The sequence below is a fragment of the Musa acuminata genome, chromosome BXJ1-5, assembly GCF_036884655.1.
Source record: "Musa acuminata AAA Group cultivar baxijiao chromosome BXJ1-5, Cavendish_Baxijiao_AAA, whole genome shotgun sequence".
Taxonomy (NCBI): Eukaryota; Viridiplantae; Streptophyta; class Magnoliopsida; order Zingiberales; family Musaceae; genus Musa; species Musa acuminata.
In genome coordinates this window covers 47,253,470-47,268,906 of record NC_088331.1, presented here as the reverse complement: position 1 = coordinate 47,268,906, position 15,437 = coordinate 47,253,470, and the positions used below count along the sequence as shown (strand labels likewise).

The following is a 15,437-nucleotide window of genomic DNA, read 5'->3' as shown; positions in this document are numbered from 1 at the left end:
AAAGCGGGCAGGCACAACTGCCCCGGCTTGCTTTGAGCTCCGTCCGCCTTCTCCGCATTCCCCAATCGATCTCGATTCCTCCCCGCCCGATCGCTGCTCTCCTCTCCTCCTCTTCTTTTAGTCTTCGATCCTAGGGTTCGATCGGCTGAGCTTCGTCTTAGAATGGTGCAGCAGGCTTCGACGGGAATGAGGCCGAAGACCAAGATAGTGTGCACCTTGGGCCCCGCGTCGAGGTCCGTGGAGATGCTCGAAAGGCTTCTGAAGGCGGGGATGAACGTGGCCAGGTTCAACTTCTCCCACGGATCCCACGCCTACCACCAGGAAACCTTAGACAACCTCCGCGCCGCGATGGAGAACACCGGGATCCTCTGTGCCGTCATGCTCGACACGAAGGTCCCCCCTTTCCCCTCTTCTCTTAATCCCTGAGGTTTCCTTTTCCCCCTCCCAAGATTTGCTTCTGTTGGGATACTCTTTGTCAGTTGCATATTTTTATGAGACTGATACAAATTATTGATATCTTTTATCATTTTTGTCGTAGATTTTGATGCCAATATCTCATCTTATTGGCATTATAATCCATGCCCGCTTATTGGATAAATTTAGGCCCTCGATTCTTTTTGTTTATTTACTTTGAATTACATTATTATTCCAGCATACTTTCTCTTACTACTATTTGCTACTCCTCCGAAGTTCTACTCATCATCGAAAGCGTCAGATATCTTAGTTGATAAAGACTATTATAGTTTATCATAAGGTTCTGGATCGAATCCCACCTTCCCGCTATTTATACTTTGCACACAAAAAAAAAATCGATCATTAATTTCTATTTTTGGGTGATGATGAATATGCATTGAAGATATGATCATTCTTTGTGATGTCTAAAGCTATAATATAAAGCTAGTGAGGTTGGCTTAGCTGTAGCGCAACTGCTATTTTATACATCACTTTGTAGTAGTTACTAAATGCCGCAGAAAGTTGTGGTTTTTAGAGGATGTTTGCATGCACTTTTGATGAACCATAGGGAAAGACTTTTAGACACTGTGAGATGATATGCATTAATTTTATGGGGATGCTGGTATTTTCAGATTGTGTGTGTGACAAGTGTTGAGGGCATGTATGCCTTCTGTACAGGGGAAGGATTAAAATATGTTCTATGTATATCTGTGACCCATCTGTTATCTTTAAAGGAGATATGCTCAACCATATTGTAAACTCGGGTGTTGTGTATAATATCATCGCAATAGATTTTGCGGATTTTTATGGGTATTGGAACTGATAATAAATACAAGGGGCAGATTTATTTGTACATATACTACTAATTTTCAGTTTGTGCTCATACAACCTTTCTGCAGGTAGTATGTACATATGCAAAGATTCTGACTCAGAAAAATTGTTATTATCATGCATACATCATATCATGTTTCTTATGAATACCATTCTCATTAGATCACTTTAAATAAGAGAAATACACATCTGAACAACTCTAAGGCATTATTAACTTACAGATTACATTTGTCTTGGGTCTGGCTAATCTTAGTCTAACATGTCAGGAGTGTAGCTGCTATAATTTCATAGGTCAGAGTCATTGGAAGGACGCAATGTGAAATAGATAAAGAAGTTGATAGTGACAGTAGTTGAGAACTTGGGAATCTTAGAAACATGCAGTTTGTCAATCCGACATAGAAGGTGAAAGTGCAGTTTGTAGTGCAAATCTATACTTGCCAAGAATCATTGTGCTGATAAATTTTCTTTGGTGATGAGGTTAAAAGTTAGTTAATTCGGCCAGGTTCCATGAAAAAACTTACCCAGGAATGTTGACATTAGACAGCATGAAATCTGCTTGGTTTAGAATGTGCATGTCAATCATTGTGCAAACGTGAAATGGAATTCCTGTATTGATATTTGTATGGTAACTCACAGGGTCCAGAGATCCGGACTGGATTTTTGGAAGATGGCAAGCCTATCCAACTAAAAAAGGGTCAAGAAATCACAGTCACCACGGATTACACAATAAAGGGCAACGAGAACATGATATCTATGAGCTACAAGAAGTTGGCTGAGGATTTGAAGCCAGACAGTGTGATACTATGTGCCGATGGAACTATCACGCTCACAGTTCTTTCCTGTAATAAGGAGTCGGGGCTGGTATGCTGTCGCTGTGAGAATTCTGCATTGCTCGGAGAGAGAAAAAATGTAAATCTTCCTGGTGTTATCGTGGACCTTCCTACACTAACTGAGAAGGACAAGGAGGATATCCTAAGATGGGGCGTCCCAAACAAAATTGATATGATCGCTTTGTCCTTTGTACGCAAGGGTTCTGACCTTGTGGAGGTCAGAAAGGTTCTTGGTGCACATGCCAAGTCAATCATGCTGATGTCCAAGGTCTGTTCCTCTTCCTGAATTCATCTATGTTTGTGTACACAGTTCAGAGTTCTTATGTTATCCAAATTACTTGCAGGTGGAGAATCAAGAAGGGGTGGCCAACTTTGACGATATTCTTGCCAACTCAGATGCATTCATGGTTGCACGGGGAGACTTGGGGATGGAAATTCCTATCCAGAAGATATTCTATGCCCAGAAGGTGATGATTTTCAAGTGCAATATACAAGGAAAACCCGTTGTGACAGCAACTCAGATGTTGGAATCAATGATCAAGGCCCCTCGCCCCACTCGAGCGGAAGCAACTGATGTTGCCAATGCAGTTCTCGATGGCACAGACTGTGTGATGCTCAGCGGTGAAACAGCTGCAGGTGCTTACCCGGAGCTAGCAGTTCAGACAATGGCTAAAATTTGCTTGGAGGCAGAATCATATCTGGATTATGGATCTGTTTTTAAGGGAATCACGGCAGCAGCACCAGTTCCTATGAGCCCATTGGAGAGCCTTGCATCATCAGCTGTCCGAACTGCTAACTCGGCTAAGGCATCTCTCATCTTGGTCCTGACCAGAGGAGGGAGCACAGCGAAACTCGTAGCAAAGTACAGGCCAGCAATTCCAATACTATCAGTAGTGGTTCCTGAGCTGAGGACAGACTCTTTTGACTGGTTCTGCAGTGATGAGGCTCCTGCGAGGCACAGCCTTATATTTAGAGGGTTGATTCCGGTACTCAGCTCTGCAACTGCAAAGGCTTCAGACACGGAGTCCACAGACGAAGCTATTGAATCTGCAATTGATCACGCTAAGTCATTAGGACTCTGCAAGTCTGGAGAATCAGTCGTGGCACTGCATCGAATTGGAGTTGCTTCCATAATCAAGATTTTAACAGTCAACTGATTAAATGACGATAGCTGAAAAATCTTCAGGGGACAATTCAATTTACTTCTTGCCATGACAAATTTATCGACTAGTCGTTATAAGTTCCTATTTGAACTTTCCAGGTCTGCTCTTTAACAATGCCTAGTCACTGAATCTGTAGGTTATTTACTTTTGAGGAATGTGTTTATTGAAGTTTTGTGTCTTGATTCTGAACTCACCTCTCTTCAGGAGGGACTTCTTGAATACTTTGTTGTTTTGGTCTTGTTATAAGTATGTTGTTATTCATCTTTATAATGCACCCTAAGACTGGTTAAGGCTGCTTTGTTACATATGCGTATCAAGAATTTAGAGCAATTGCCCGAACAGGAGTCGTGTTGCTTGGTCTTGCTCGAGTGCTAAGAAACTTGACTGCAAAGCTGGATGCAAGACGAAGGCCACAAGTCTTGATCCAACAAAGCCGGAAGCATCCTTCCACTTCCTTTTGGCCCCTACAAGCGCTCTTTAGATCTTATCATTTAGATTCTCATTCCAAAACATAATGTCATGACCATTTACAATGAAACTTTTTTAGAAATCAAAGAAAATAACTCATTATATCATTCTATTATCTCTTGAGTCACATTTTGTCTTTAAGGAGTCACTTATAACATATTCTTTTATAATTATTGGACAATTCAATGAGTTTCTAGACATATTTTTTTATTATATTATATTATTTTCAGAATCATTATTTTCTGACTTATGAAAATAATGAGAGATCATTTTAATCATTATATCATAATATGATTCTCGTAAATATACTATATAATCATCAAGAATGATATATCTTTTTTTTCTTTTAGATTTTTTCAAAACTATGATTGTTCTAAAAGATTATTAGCAATGACATCAACATCATATGAGAGTTTATTAATATTATTTTATTATTTATCATCATCAATGATTTTAGTGATTTGAGGAGTAATAATCTTTCGAATATAAAGTGATAAAATAATATCAATCGGTCTCTCATTAATATCAAGATTAAAATTTAAAAATTTTACTTTCATTGATTCGTTATTTTTAGAAATCTTACAGATTCAACTATTCTTATATTAAAATAATAAAATCTATATCCTTTGAATTTTTCTAGATAAATAATAAAATATTTTAAAAATAATTTTTAAATTTATTTTTTTTATCGAAGACTATTATCTTTATAGAATAATCCTAAATATGTAAATGTTTCAGGTTAAGTTTTCTACCGGTCTATAACTCAAATGGAGTTGTTGGAACTGATTTATTAGATAGACTACTCAAAATATGCATAATAGTCTTTAGATCTGATTTACATAATAGTCTTTGGAGGAAGCCTTCTACCGCCACAAAACCTGCAGCTTCTGCAGATCCAAGCTATGTAGGCTGGACGCCGCCCGGGTGGATGACGGATGATGTCTCGGTTCTAAATCTGGTTGAGCTTACACTCGATCGTTTCGTTCGATGTGAGAAGCTGCAAGCATTGGATAAGCTCTCCCTTCATCGAATGCCTTCCACAGTTTGGCCAGCCACCCTGTCTGAAGACCCTCACCCTTGTCGACCTTCCTGCCGTCGAGTGTTGGGATTCCCTGCATCGGAGAAACTGGTGCTACCACTCGTGTCGGAGTCGGAGGAGCGGTCATGCACGGACGGGGAACCCTTCCTTCCTCGCCTTATTTCTTTCGTGTAGCCATGAAACTGAGGTCACCATGGAAAGGAATTCCGAGAAAAAAACAAGGAAGAATCCCGACAAGAAGTACACTAATCTTGTTGTCATAACTTTGCCGGTAGGCGATCGGTATCAATCGCACAAGTTGTGGAGGTACATGCGTGAACGGTAGTCAAAATAGGCTGCGGGAATAGAATCCACTGCCCATGCACCATGAACAGGTTTCGTGGTGTGTGGAAATTGCTGCACCAAGAAGAAAGCACAATCCTAACATTGTGTTGGATCCACGTCTTTTCATAGATCATCAGGTTCCAGTGTGGCAGAAAAGGATTTGGTTTTATTTTCTCATAGTTCCGAGTGCACTAATGTTTTGATATTATCCCAAGTTAATTCAATTGTTTTCTCCTTGCAGGTCCTGTCCTCATCATGTTTAATACTATGTTAATTGATTAATAATAATAATATACTCATCAAATTCTTACAGAGAGACTGAGACTAAACCAGGTATTACAAAAGTCTACCTCTTCCTTCTCTTCTTTCCTCGAGGACAAAGCCAAGAGACAAAATTGTCTCCTCCTTATCTTCTTTCCTCGAGGACAAAGCCAAGAGACAAAATTGTCTCCTCCTTATCTTCTTTCCTCGAGGACAAAGCCAAGAGACAAAATTGTCTGCTCTCAAGGACAAAGCCAAGAGACAGACAAAATTGTATGATCGGTAACCATTTAAAAATAGCTGATCAAGTTCAATAAGTGGATGGTGATGTTTTGAGTCCCGTGTAAAGAAAGGGTAATAGACTTTTGCAGTTCATCAAACATGTAGTTTTCCTAGCTACACACCATAGGGTGATGTAGGCATGTGAAGAAGGAAAGGATTCAGTCTGTCTTGTTGATTCACGACTCTTGGCCTTCATGTGAAGAGCCACAGGTGGAGAAGTAGGATGAGATGGATAGCACTTGAAAATGACAAATCAACGAACAAAGGTTGACAGAAACTTGGTAGGTTATCAAAAGTCCATTCTTCTTCATCTGCCTAACTTGTAGATGCAAGACTCGAAGGTGTTATGGCATTAACTTGGAAGAACTTGAAGACTATATGCATTACCAGTTCAGGAACTTACAGTGCATGGCATATCCCAGACTTTCACACACTATTTCCTCATCTGTCAAAAAGCCTGAATAATGTGAGGAAGAGAGAGAGAGAGAGAGAGATCCTCCAAGGAGAGAAATATGAGACCAAGAAATCTATTCTCACAAGAAGTTGCAAGTTTTAGAAGCCAAATGAAAATACCAAACTACTTTGCAGCAGTGATTTCATTTCAACAAAACCACACATGAATTCATTCACCATCTAGAAAAAAAGGAGAAATATTCTTCAAGTTAACATAAACAAACACCAAAAGTAACAAAATGCAAGCCAAATAAGCCACAGATATCGGAGCAAAAACAAGATTATATATATATATATATATAGGGATTAGATCAAAGTATCCATTTCACGGTACCCATGACTAATAAAACCCCCACACCTACACTTCCTATTCAAGACTATAACATTTTCATGATAACTCCCTGGGAGCATACTCCACATGATAATATTTGTCCAAGACACAACGAAAACGGAAGAAAATGTACATACCGAGGTACAAGAAGAGCACCTTAACCCAAATCCAAGCATTATTTATATTCGAAAATCCATTCCAATGCTGCTGACATGATTCCCATCACTTTGAACACGTGATCTTACACAGTGATGAATCATCCGAATGGGTCCTTCACCAAATTTCCTTTAGCAGAACCAGTTGAATCCATCTTGCTTTTGTGAGGAATCTCCGATACCCCTATGCAAGGTATCAGAGTAGTTCATTTCAGATATGTTGAAGCCAGACCCCGTCATGAAGCCCCCACTAGCAAGTTCTTGTTCAAATGGTACCGTGTTTTCCTGCACGTAGCGTGATTGCTCCATCAAGCTACCAACTTCTTCAAATAGATTGCAAGCAATTCCTGACCCCTGCCCCAAGAAGTTGTTTTCCATTTGTATTCTAGGCTGATGAGAATTCGATCCTTCCAACATGGTCACACCTTCCAAGTTCATGTTCTTGCTACCACTGATACTGTTATCATAGAAGTTCATTAACTCATCGATTGATTTTTGCCCATCAGAAGGAATACCCAATTCAGAAATATCCACTGGATTAAGCCTTGATCCAATTGAAGGATGATTTGACTCAGTATTCAATTGCAGAGGAAAAGCTAAAGGCTTGTTCTCAGGCACCTGGAAACTGCTACTCGTCATCCCAGAACCTGGAGGAAGAGTGTTCTGATACTTGCAGATGTACTGGTGACTGTTTCTGGCATTCCTATCAAGAAATCCATTATGGAAATCATTGTGTGGACATAGCACATTATCACAGGTATAGGTCTGCTGGTTCATCATCAATTCACACTCGGATGAAGCTCTTTTCTGAATGAATTCGACATCATTCTCTTCCTTCATCAGAGCTGATCCAAACATCCGATTCCCTGAACTAGCTCCTAAGTTCAAAGTATTACCATCAGCAACCAGATTATAGATTGTCACATCCTCATTCTTGGCTTCATCAATGCCTTCAACGTCATACTCACTGCTGTTGAAGGAGATTGCTCCAGTGACACCACTCCCAGCAGATGGGGGTGCGAGGGCACAAGGGTGCATCTTCATGTACATGTCCTCCTCCTGCTTGATGACAGCAAGCCATGTCGCGCTCTCCTTGGCAGTCATCTTGTCTTGGAGGCATTTGGATTGCCTAACAAGCCGACGGATTTTCTCAATATCAGGAGAGATATGCTTGATTACAGCCGTCAAGACGCCAACCTTCCATGCCTTCTTCAGATCATGTGGCTTCTTGTATGGAGGTGGACCTTGTTCTTTTGGGATGCTCAATTGAGGCCACCATCCCTCTCTACCAGTAGGCCACCATGGTGGAGGGATTCCTTTCTCAAGTGGAAACCGTCGCTGAGGTGGATCACAGTGCTGCATAAGAGCTGACAGGAGAGAACCCAATGTTGTGTCCTGAAGCTCCTGCAGCGAATGAGGACTTACAGATCCAGAGTTAAAATCACTGTCAAATCCAGGGATGGCATTATCAGCCTGGTACTTGGCTACAGCAGCAGGGCCATTCCGATCAAATCTAACCTTCTCTTTCCACCAACCTCTGAGATTATCAGAAGCACCACTGACGGGCTTGCCCTTCTCCGGAATTATGCCATAGACAAACCCCTGAGCCTTGCAGACCTCCATCATTTTCAGCATGTACTTGAGAATTCCATCCTGTGCCCGAGACATCTTCTTCCGACGAGCCTGTTCTTGTGACTGACATTGCTTTTCTGCATCACCCTGCTCCTTGTTTTTGCTCTGTTGCTGCTCCTTCAAGCGTTTATGCCGCATCCGGTCTCTCCACATGCGTCGTTCGAGTTCCTCTATGTCAACGTCCTCGTCACTGTCTTCATCAGCAGCCTCAGCAAATCTATCCGGTGGCGGATCAACCAGATCTCCCTCTCCCAGTATGCATTCACCCGTGGAAAGCTGATGGAAGCCACCATAACTGACATTCCTCTCATCATTGTAGGGGAAAATTTGACCATAGTTTGGGCCACCAGGATACATCATGTCTTGAACTAGTAGCATCCCCATAAATAACTACAAGCAGCACAATATTCCCCCGAGTATAGAACAGATTTAGTATTCTCCTGCAATTCAGAGGACAAAAGCATTAGAAAACATGAGCTGCCGCTGCATCTGAAAATTTTCAAAACCTTGTGAAAGTAATTAATTTGCAGCATGTGCGTGTGAAGAAACATACAACAAGAACAATCAAAGCTGTTTCCTGAAATACATTAAGATTTTTTTTCTACCTCAATTATTACATTCAACATGTGTGCACAAAATTTAGTGTAAAAAAATCAAGAAAAGTATATCCCACAAATAACATAAATGAGAGGTGCATGCCATGAAGTCTTCAACAAACAGAAAGATATCTGATCCACAAGGATGTATATGATACTAAGATGTAAAGTTGTACATATATGTGTGTATGTATAAAATCATGTATATACATGAAGAAAAACCAATCGGCACGGCATTCGAGAAGAACATGAGTCAACATAAATAAAGACATTCCAGAAGCAGAACCAATTTATGAGCTGATCCGCATGCTGGATATAAAAAAGTTCAAATTAGATTAAATCCTAGAACAGATGAATTACTTTACATATTCTATAAATTCTCATTTTATTTATGCTCTAAATGTTAACAGTACAACAATAGTCTAGTAAATTAGCATCAACACTCAAACTATGTCATGAAACATGATAAAAGATTTGCAGCAAAGCTGTAGACAACGTAATAAAAATGAAGAAAAAGAAAAATAATTTAAATTGTACGGATGCGGCGCAAAAGGGGAAGCTAAAAGCAACAACAAAAATATCTAACACTACCATATGAACCCACAGACGCCCACTTTGCGTGAAGTTTCAGCCAAATGAAATAAAAGCAAACCCTTATCATATCTTTCACAATAGTGATACCAAAAGAGATTATGATCGCATACAGAAGAAATTTACGAGATTAGAAGGATGAAAAATTGAACCTTTTTCTCCATACACACACGGAAAGTGTAAGCAACACCGATTCGACAAACAGAATTATTCAGATATGACATACCGTCCAGATCTTAGCAGATGAATGAGAAATCATGCGATCAAGAGATGGAATACTGAAAATAATTTAGATAAGAAGCGGACGAGCAGATCCAGCACTAAATTTCGTGTTGGTCCAATTCAACTCATTACTAAACCCGAAGGCCTAATCAAAACGTAAACAGTACGCTGTCCCAAGGCGTGTAAAGATAGAACCCGGATTCGGAGCACAGAAACGCGCTTTCTTTCTCTAGCTATAGCAGAACGAAGAGCGCAACCGCCAAGAAATCGAGTACTTTTCTCGCATCAAACAACAAGAGCTACAAAACAAGGAATACTTCGACGAGGAACTGCAATTTGCTTGAATCTGAGATCGTAAGAAAGCAGCCGGGCAGAAACGGGGCGCTAAGATCCACCAAAACGGGAACAGAGAACAGAGTAGTAAAGGACGCAACTTTAGGCGAAGGGAGGATGAAAAATCGCACCTTTTTGTTGTCCGGCCACTCCTACAGACTTGGTACCTCCACTAGCGCCGCCTCTACGCAGCTCTGAGACGGCACCCGGGGGTTGCCCCTCAGAAGACCAGCCTTCACAAGAACAGGGACCAGAAAGAGGGAGAAAGGCAGAGGGGAGAGACGACGACACAGACTCTACACGGAAGACCACAGAAAGTGAAGATCAAACCGAGGATTGAAGCGGACTAAAGGAGACAGGAAGAGATGGAGGTCCTCCTTCCGTTCTGGTTCTTATCTCGAGTTGCGCCCCCGCGGTCATTATTGCTCTCGCTTTCCCTCCCCACTGCACTCGGTTGCGTCACGAGGGCACTGACTTACGCTTATACCCCGCTCGGACATCTGAAATAACAAATTTACTGCTTCCAAATCATTTCATCCGACGAAATTATAATGGGGTGAAGGGTATGTAAGTAATTTAAGCATTGGCTGAGAGATAAAACCCCCCAATAATTAAGCCCACTCGCTTCCATTGGGAATCGCATCACCACACAAAAAACCTGGATTTTTAAAAGCCAAAAATCCAACCTTTTCTCACGGAAATATAAAAAAAAACAATAATAATAAAAGCGAAAAAGAAAATGTTTATTGTGGCTTCGAGACCTGTGTTCGGCATACGCAGCGCGGAGATCCCCGCCGTGCGCCTCCTCAAGGAGCAATCTTGGCCGTCCAACTTTGGCTCTCGGGGCCTTTAAAATTCGCAAATAGGCCCTCGAGACAGTTCATGTTGACACGATGCATATAAAATAAAAATAATCACTATACTTATATGTTTATTTAAATTGGTCTACCTCAATAATAATGGGCATAAACCTGCAAAGTCTCATCCTATTTTTATGTAAATTGACCCAATTATATTTAGAAATGTCAATAAATAAAACACCCATATTTTTCATTCTATTTGAATCTGACAGTAGCTATACAGATAATCAAAACTAAATAACGCTCTTATTTTTTTAAAACAAAATTTAAAAATATTATAATCTAATTTAAATGATGAGATAGAATAGAATGATAATATCCATATCCGACTAATTACTTCGCTAATCCAAATTAAACTCAACTCGATTTAAGCCAATCTAATAATTTTGTTAAAGCATCAAAGAATAATAATTTATCATAGAATTAAATCTCATAAAGATTTTAACAGATTATCACACAGTCTAAGTTTGAATTTTATCTTTAAGATTTATCTTTTTATAAAAATATATACATGATAAATTTATTATAAAAAAATATAATTAAATTCAACTGGTGCTTGATGTTACCCACGAGTGATGACAGGTTGGCACTTTTGTCGGCTGATTCCAGCCATGCAAGTTTAAAACGTGGGGTTTACTGGGTCTGAGGAAGTACCAGATGCTTGTGCTGTGTGTGACCCACATCACCAGCAAAGCTCACCATATCTGCATAAAGCACACAGGATTAGAAGAATCCACGATTTTGTTTTCTCTAATTTTGTGTATTTTATACTTGTAATTCCAAGATGGCAAAAAAAGAATAATTGGTGAAAACATGTACCTCTTTGTTGATTTCAGCTGCATCATATTGAATACATTGTTAAGCACAAGAAACAACAGCAATAACAAGTAGTCAAAATGTTCCATATATTTGTGGCTGAGTATATGGATCTTTTCATATTATTGTGCTCAACATAATTAGCTAAATTAAAAGCACTAGAGCATCTTTAACTAAAATAGTTATACAATTAAAAGGATACACATGTTTGGACCAATAGCTCTGTCCTAAAATCCTAGATTCTACCTACAGTTTGGATGTCCGGAGTTTGACAAAGAACCTAATCTTGGAAAACAGATAACAAGCTGTTTTGATTTTTGTTTTGCAACCTCATTTAAATCTACGTCAAAAACTTTTGCCTAACTTTCCTACTTATATTTACTCAATGATAAGAGAAAATGCTATCATAATAAATACAGATGCTTGATCTTACACTTCACAGACGTTGACACCTAATTGTCCCTTTGGGCCACTCATTCAACACTTTCTCAAAGCCATTACGTCAAGTCAAATAAAATATTTTCTCGATCCAGTCACGGCCCCCATTCGATAGCTATCCTTTTGCATTCATAAGAAATATAATATTAGTTGCATCCGTATCAACTACTACTAATTTAAATCCCCAAGAAGAAGAGAAAATAACAGGCATTAAAATATTAGCTCAACCATATCCGAATAGTAATGATTCTTAAGAACACATGCCAACAAACGCCAGCACTCTGATCGGAACAGAAATTTCAAGACATTGACATCTAAACTTAAAGATCGGAGCATTAGATTTTGCAACACAAGCTTTGGGAAGAATAATTATCATAGTGAATCGATGCAAACCATGCTTCCAATTTCTAGAGATATGCAACAGTCAAACCGTTCACTTTTTCATCAAACTAAAAATATATATATTATAAGCAGCAAAAAAGTAGCATGCTTTCTTAGCAAGAGGTATATATGTACAGTCTTACAGGTGAATATGTATAGTCTTATAGTCTTATAATATGAATATGCAATAGTCGAAGGTTCACTTTTTCATCAAACTAAAAAAACATATTATAAGCAGCGAAAATAAGCATGCTTCATTTATATGTTCTTATCAAGAGGTATATATGTATAGTCTTATAGGTGAATACCTACAACGTTTCTTAACAAGGAAAAAAAGTGAATGCATGTTAAGAGATGATGCACATGATGGGGAATAAACTACACTGGATATAGATGAATGTTTATTGGATTTGATGAACACCGGGTATCTAGGGATTTCTCAGTCGATTCTTGAAGATCTGGTAGTGTTTCTGCTGCCTAATTTGTTCATTACGTTGTCCTGTGATCAATCAATCAAGCAAAGCCATGTCTCACATGCATGAGTAGCAAATCCAAATGTGTCCATGTCCAACCCATTTGGTAATAGAAGTTCTGACTTCTGACTTAATCGCCTACTTAAACAAAACTTTGAAAAGATGTCACGCGTTTTATTGGTTGACCGTTATTAACTTAATTGTTGATGATTATTTTAAGGTCAATTTTGTCCCCTAATTAAGCAAAATGCAGTTCAAAAGTTGAATTCCAAGTCAAAGCTTTTAAACATTGCTTAGTGCTATTCTTTTGGAGTGATATCTAAGAAACATTACCCAGATGACATTTTTCTCCTCGGATCAAAAGTGAAGTTGGTAAAAGAACCCAATAAAAAGTTGTATCAAGTCTTTGTCCGAGTCTTTCATTCTGTGGTATGTTAAGGTTATCACTTGTCAAAGTTTCAGCATACAAAAATCAGTTAAATGATACAATTTTTTTTTTGAAGAAAAATGCATCATTCACTATGCAATGCTGTTCAAAAATACAAGATGACAATTAGTTATATGATCTTTTCATCTGACTTGCTTGGTGATTCTTTATTATGCCATCATGGTATAACTTTTCATTATTATTAAGCAATTATAGATTTCTATAACTTTTAGAGGCCCATTACCTCCACATGCTTCTGCACTAACGAAGCAAAGGAATGCTTGAGAAGTAATCCAAATTGACACAAAAAACTTCCTAGAAAATTTTCTACAATGAAAGCTGTTATAAATCTTGTTTCAACAAAGAATCTGGTGATTAAATACCACAGTACCAAATGGCTATCGAGAAACAAGTATTTGTTTGAATCCAACTCATAAGAATACATAAATGTAATTTCCTTTGTTAACTAACCTTCAGCATGAGCTTGGCAGCTATGAAATGAGGAGGTCTCAGACATGGTATGCTGAGGCGACCACGAAACCCAGCAGCCAGATAAATTTCCATTCCATCTTCTGGAGAAATTATATAGGAAGCTTCACTCTCGTATGGTCATACCAAATCCAAGTTTGTAATCCATCAGTCGATTATTAACCTGCAATGCACAATCAAAAGAAAAAAAATCAGAATTGATGAATCAAAGGCTAAGCACTGGGTTCAGAATGTAGCAATTATTTTATCAGTTATTATGATTGAAGGCCCAGAAGATTCCGATCATCATACCCTTCCGTATTATCATGATTAGATATTGAATATGGATAAGAAAACAGAATAATTAGAGTGGTTAAGCTTTAAGGCTGTGAGAAACGATCGAATCCATGTGTTATTCACCTCTATCAAAAGAATAAAATTAAACCCCATATTCAATTGCTCCTCCGGAGAAGCACTGATAACGTCATTGGAACCACCATGAAAACACTGTAGAAGGGTTTCAGGTCAACAATTATAAAGGTCAAACCAACAAAGCCATCAAATTTGAACTAGACAACCTGCGGATGAGTTAAAATGACTGAACTGAACTCTCTGGATTCATGGACAATGCAGGAAGCATTGTGAGAATACATATGGAGCTAGAATTAACAGAAATCAACCACTTCAGTTTTCGCGTTTCCTTTACGGCATTAAAATCAGTCACTTGAGCACCTGGTGGATCAAAAACTCCTATTTTCCTAAAAGAAAATTGATGCACTTGAAGTCTATAATGCACTAAGGAAAAGGGAGATCCAGCCAATGAGGCTCCACCTGTTTTGGGTCCGGTGAAGGTTAATGTGCCTAGGAACTACCCTTGCAAGAAGAGATGTACGCATTGGAAACGACAAACCTTCCTATTGTCTTTTCTGCAAGTTTCTATACGAGATTGGACTGTAGCTCCTTTTGCAACTTACAAGGAGCACGCGAGACAAACACAAGAAAGAGGCTTCGATCGGCACCAGAAGATGCATCTTTGCCCTGTCCTACTCGACATTTAGAACCAATAATCGAAGAATTTAACCAGCGTTCTTGCAGATGCATAGCAACCGCAGAGGATACGTACACAAAACGAGTGCCTCTCGTTGTATCCGCTCGAAGGGAACGAGGCAGGGAAGATTCAACCAGTCGGTCGACTTTCTGGGCCTCGGCTTCTCGTCCTACTCCGGAGGGAGCGACACCTCGGGACCGATTGGCGGGACGGGATGGATGCCTGGCTTGCGGAGGATCCCATCGGCAAGGAAGCAAATTGGATGGGACGAGAGAGGAGAGGGTTTTACTGTTCCCGTGCGCGTAACGACTCTCTAGGGTACAAAAATACGGTGCAAATGCAAATACATGCAAAATACAAACATTATAATTCATAAAAACAGAATTATGAACAAATATTTAATAGTAGATAAACCCCATCATATGTTGTCTTCACATGATATCATGATAAGAGGAAGCGGATGCACGTCTCTGATCGTTGATGGGATTGCTGCTGGTAATCGCAATAGGTTTATTTAAATGCATTATAAATACCTATTACATGAGGAATCGTCTATCTAACG

At 39.3% G+C, this 15,437-nt stretch overlaps 2 protein-coding genes and 1 long non-coding RNA gene across 3 annotated transcripts; 1 reads left to right on the top strand and 2 right to left on the bottom strand.

Annotated features, from left to right (window-relative positions):
- The first annotated feature begins 32 nt into the window (after positions 1–32).
- On the top strand, positions 33–3,551 carry LOC135674768 (pyruvate kinase, cytosolic isozyme-like). Its single transcript, XM_065184911.1, has 3 exons — positions 33–393; positions 1,921–2,382; positions 2,459–3,551. The coding sequence occupies exons 1-3, from the start codon at positions 163–165 to the stop codon at positions 3,269–3,271; spliced, it is 1,506 nt and encodes a 501-aa protein (XP_065040983.1). The 5' UTR covers positions 33–162; the 3' UTR covers positions 3,272–3,551.
- Positions 3,552–6,368: 2,817 nt separating this feature from the next.
- On the bottom strand, positions 6,369–10,412 carry LOC135674764 (protein ETHYLENE-INSENSITIVE 3-like 1a). The gene is made up of 2 exons (XM_065184908.1): positions 10,096–10,412; positions 6,369–8,662 (listed from the first exon to the last, which is right to left on the bottom strand). The coding sequence occupies exon 2, from the start codon at positions 8,604–8,606 to the stop codon at positions 6,723–6,725; it is 1,884 nt and encodes a 627-aa protein (XP_065040980.1). The 5' UTR covers positions 8,607–8,662; positions 10,096–10,412; the 3' UTR covers positions 6,369–6,722.
- Positions 10,413–11,232: 820 nt separating this feature from the next.
- Positions 11,233–15,190, bottom strand: LOC135674765 (uncharacterized). The gene is made up of 3 exons (XR_010513702.1): positions 14,951–15,190; positions 13,831–14,011; positions 11,233–11,528 (listed from the first exon to the last, which is right to left on the bottom strand). It is a non-coding gene; the product is annotated as an uncharacterized LOC135674765 (long non-coding RNA).
- Positions 15,191–15,437: the final 247 nt, after the last annotated feature.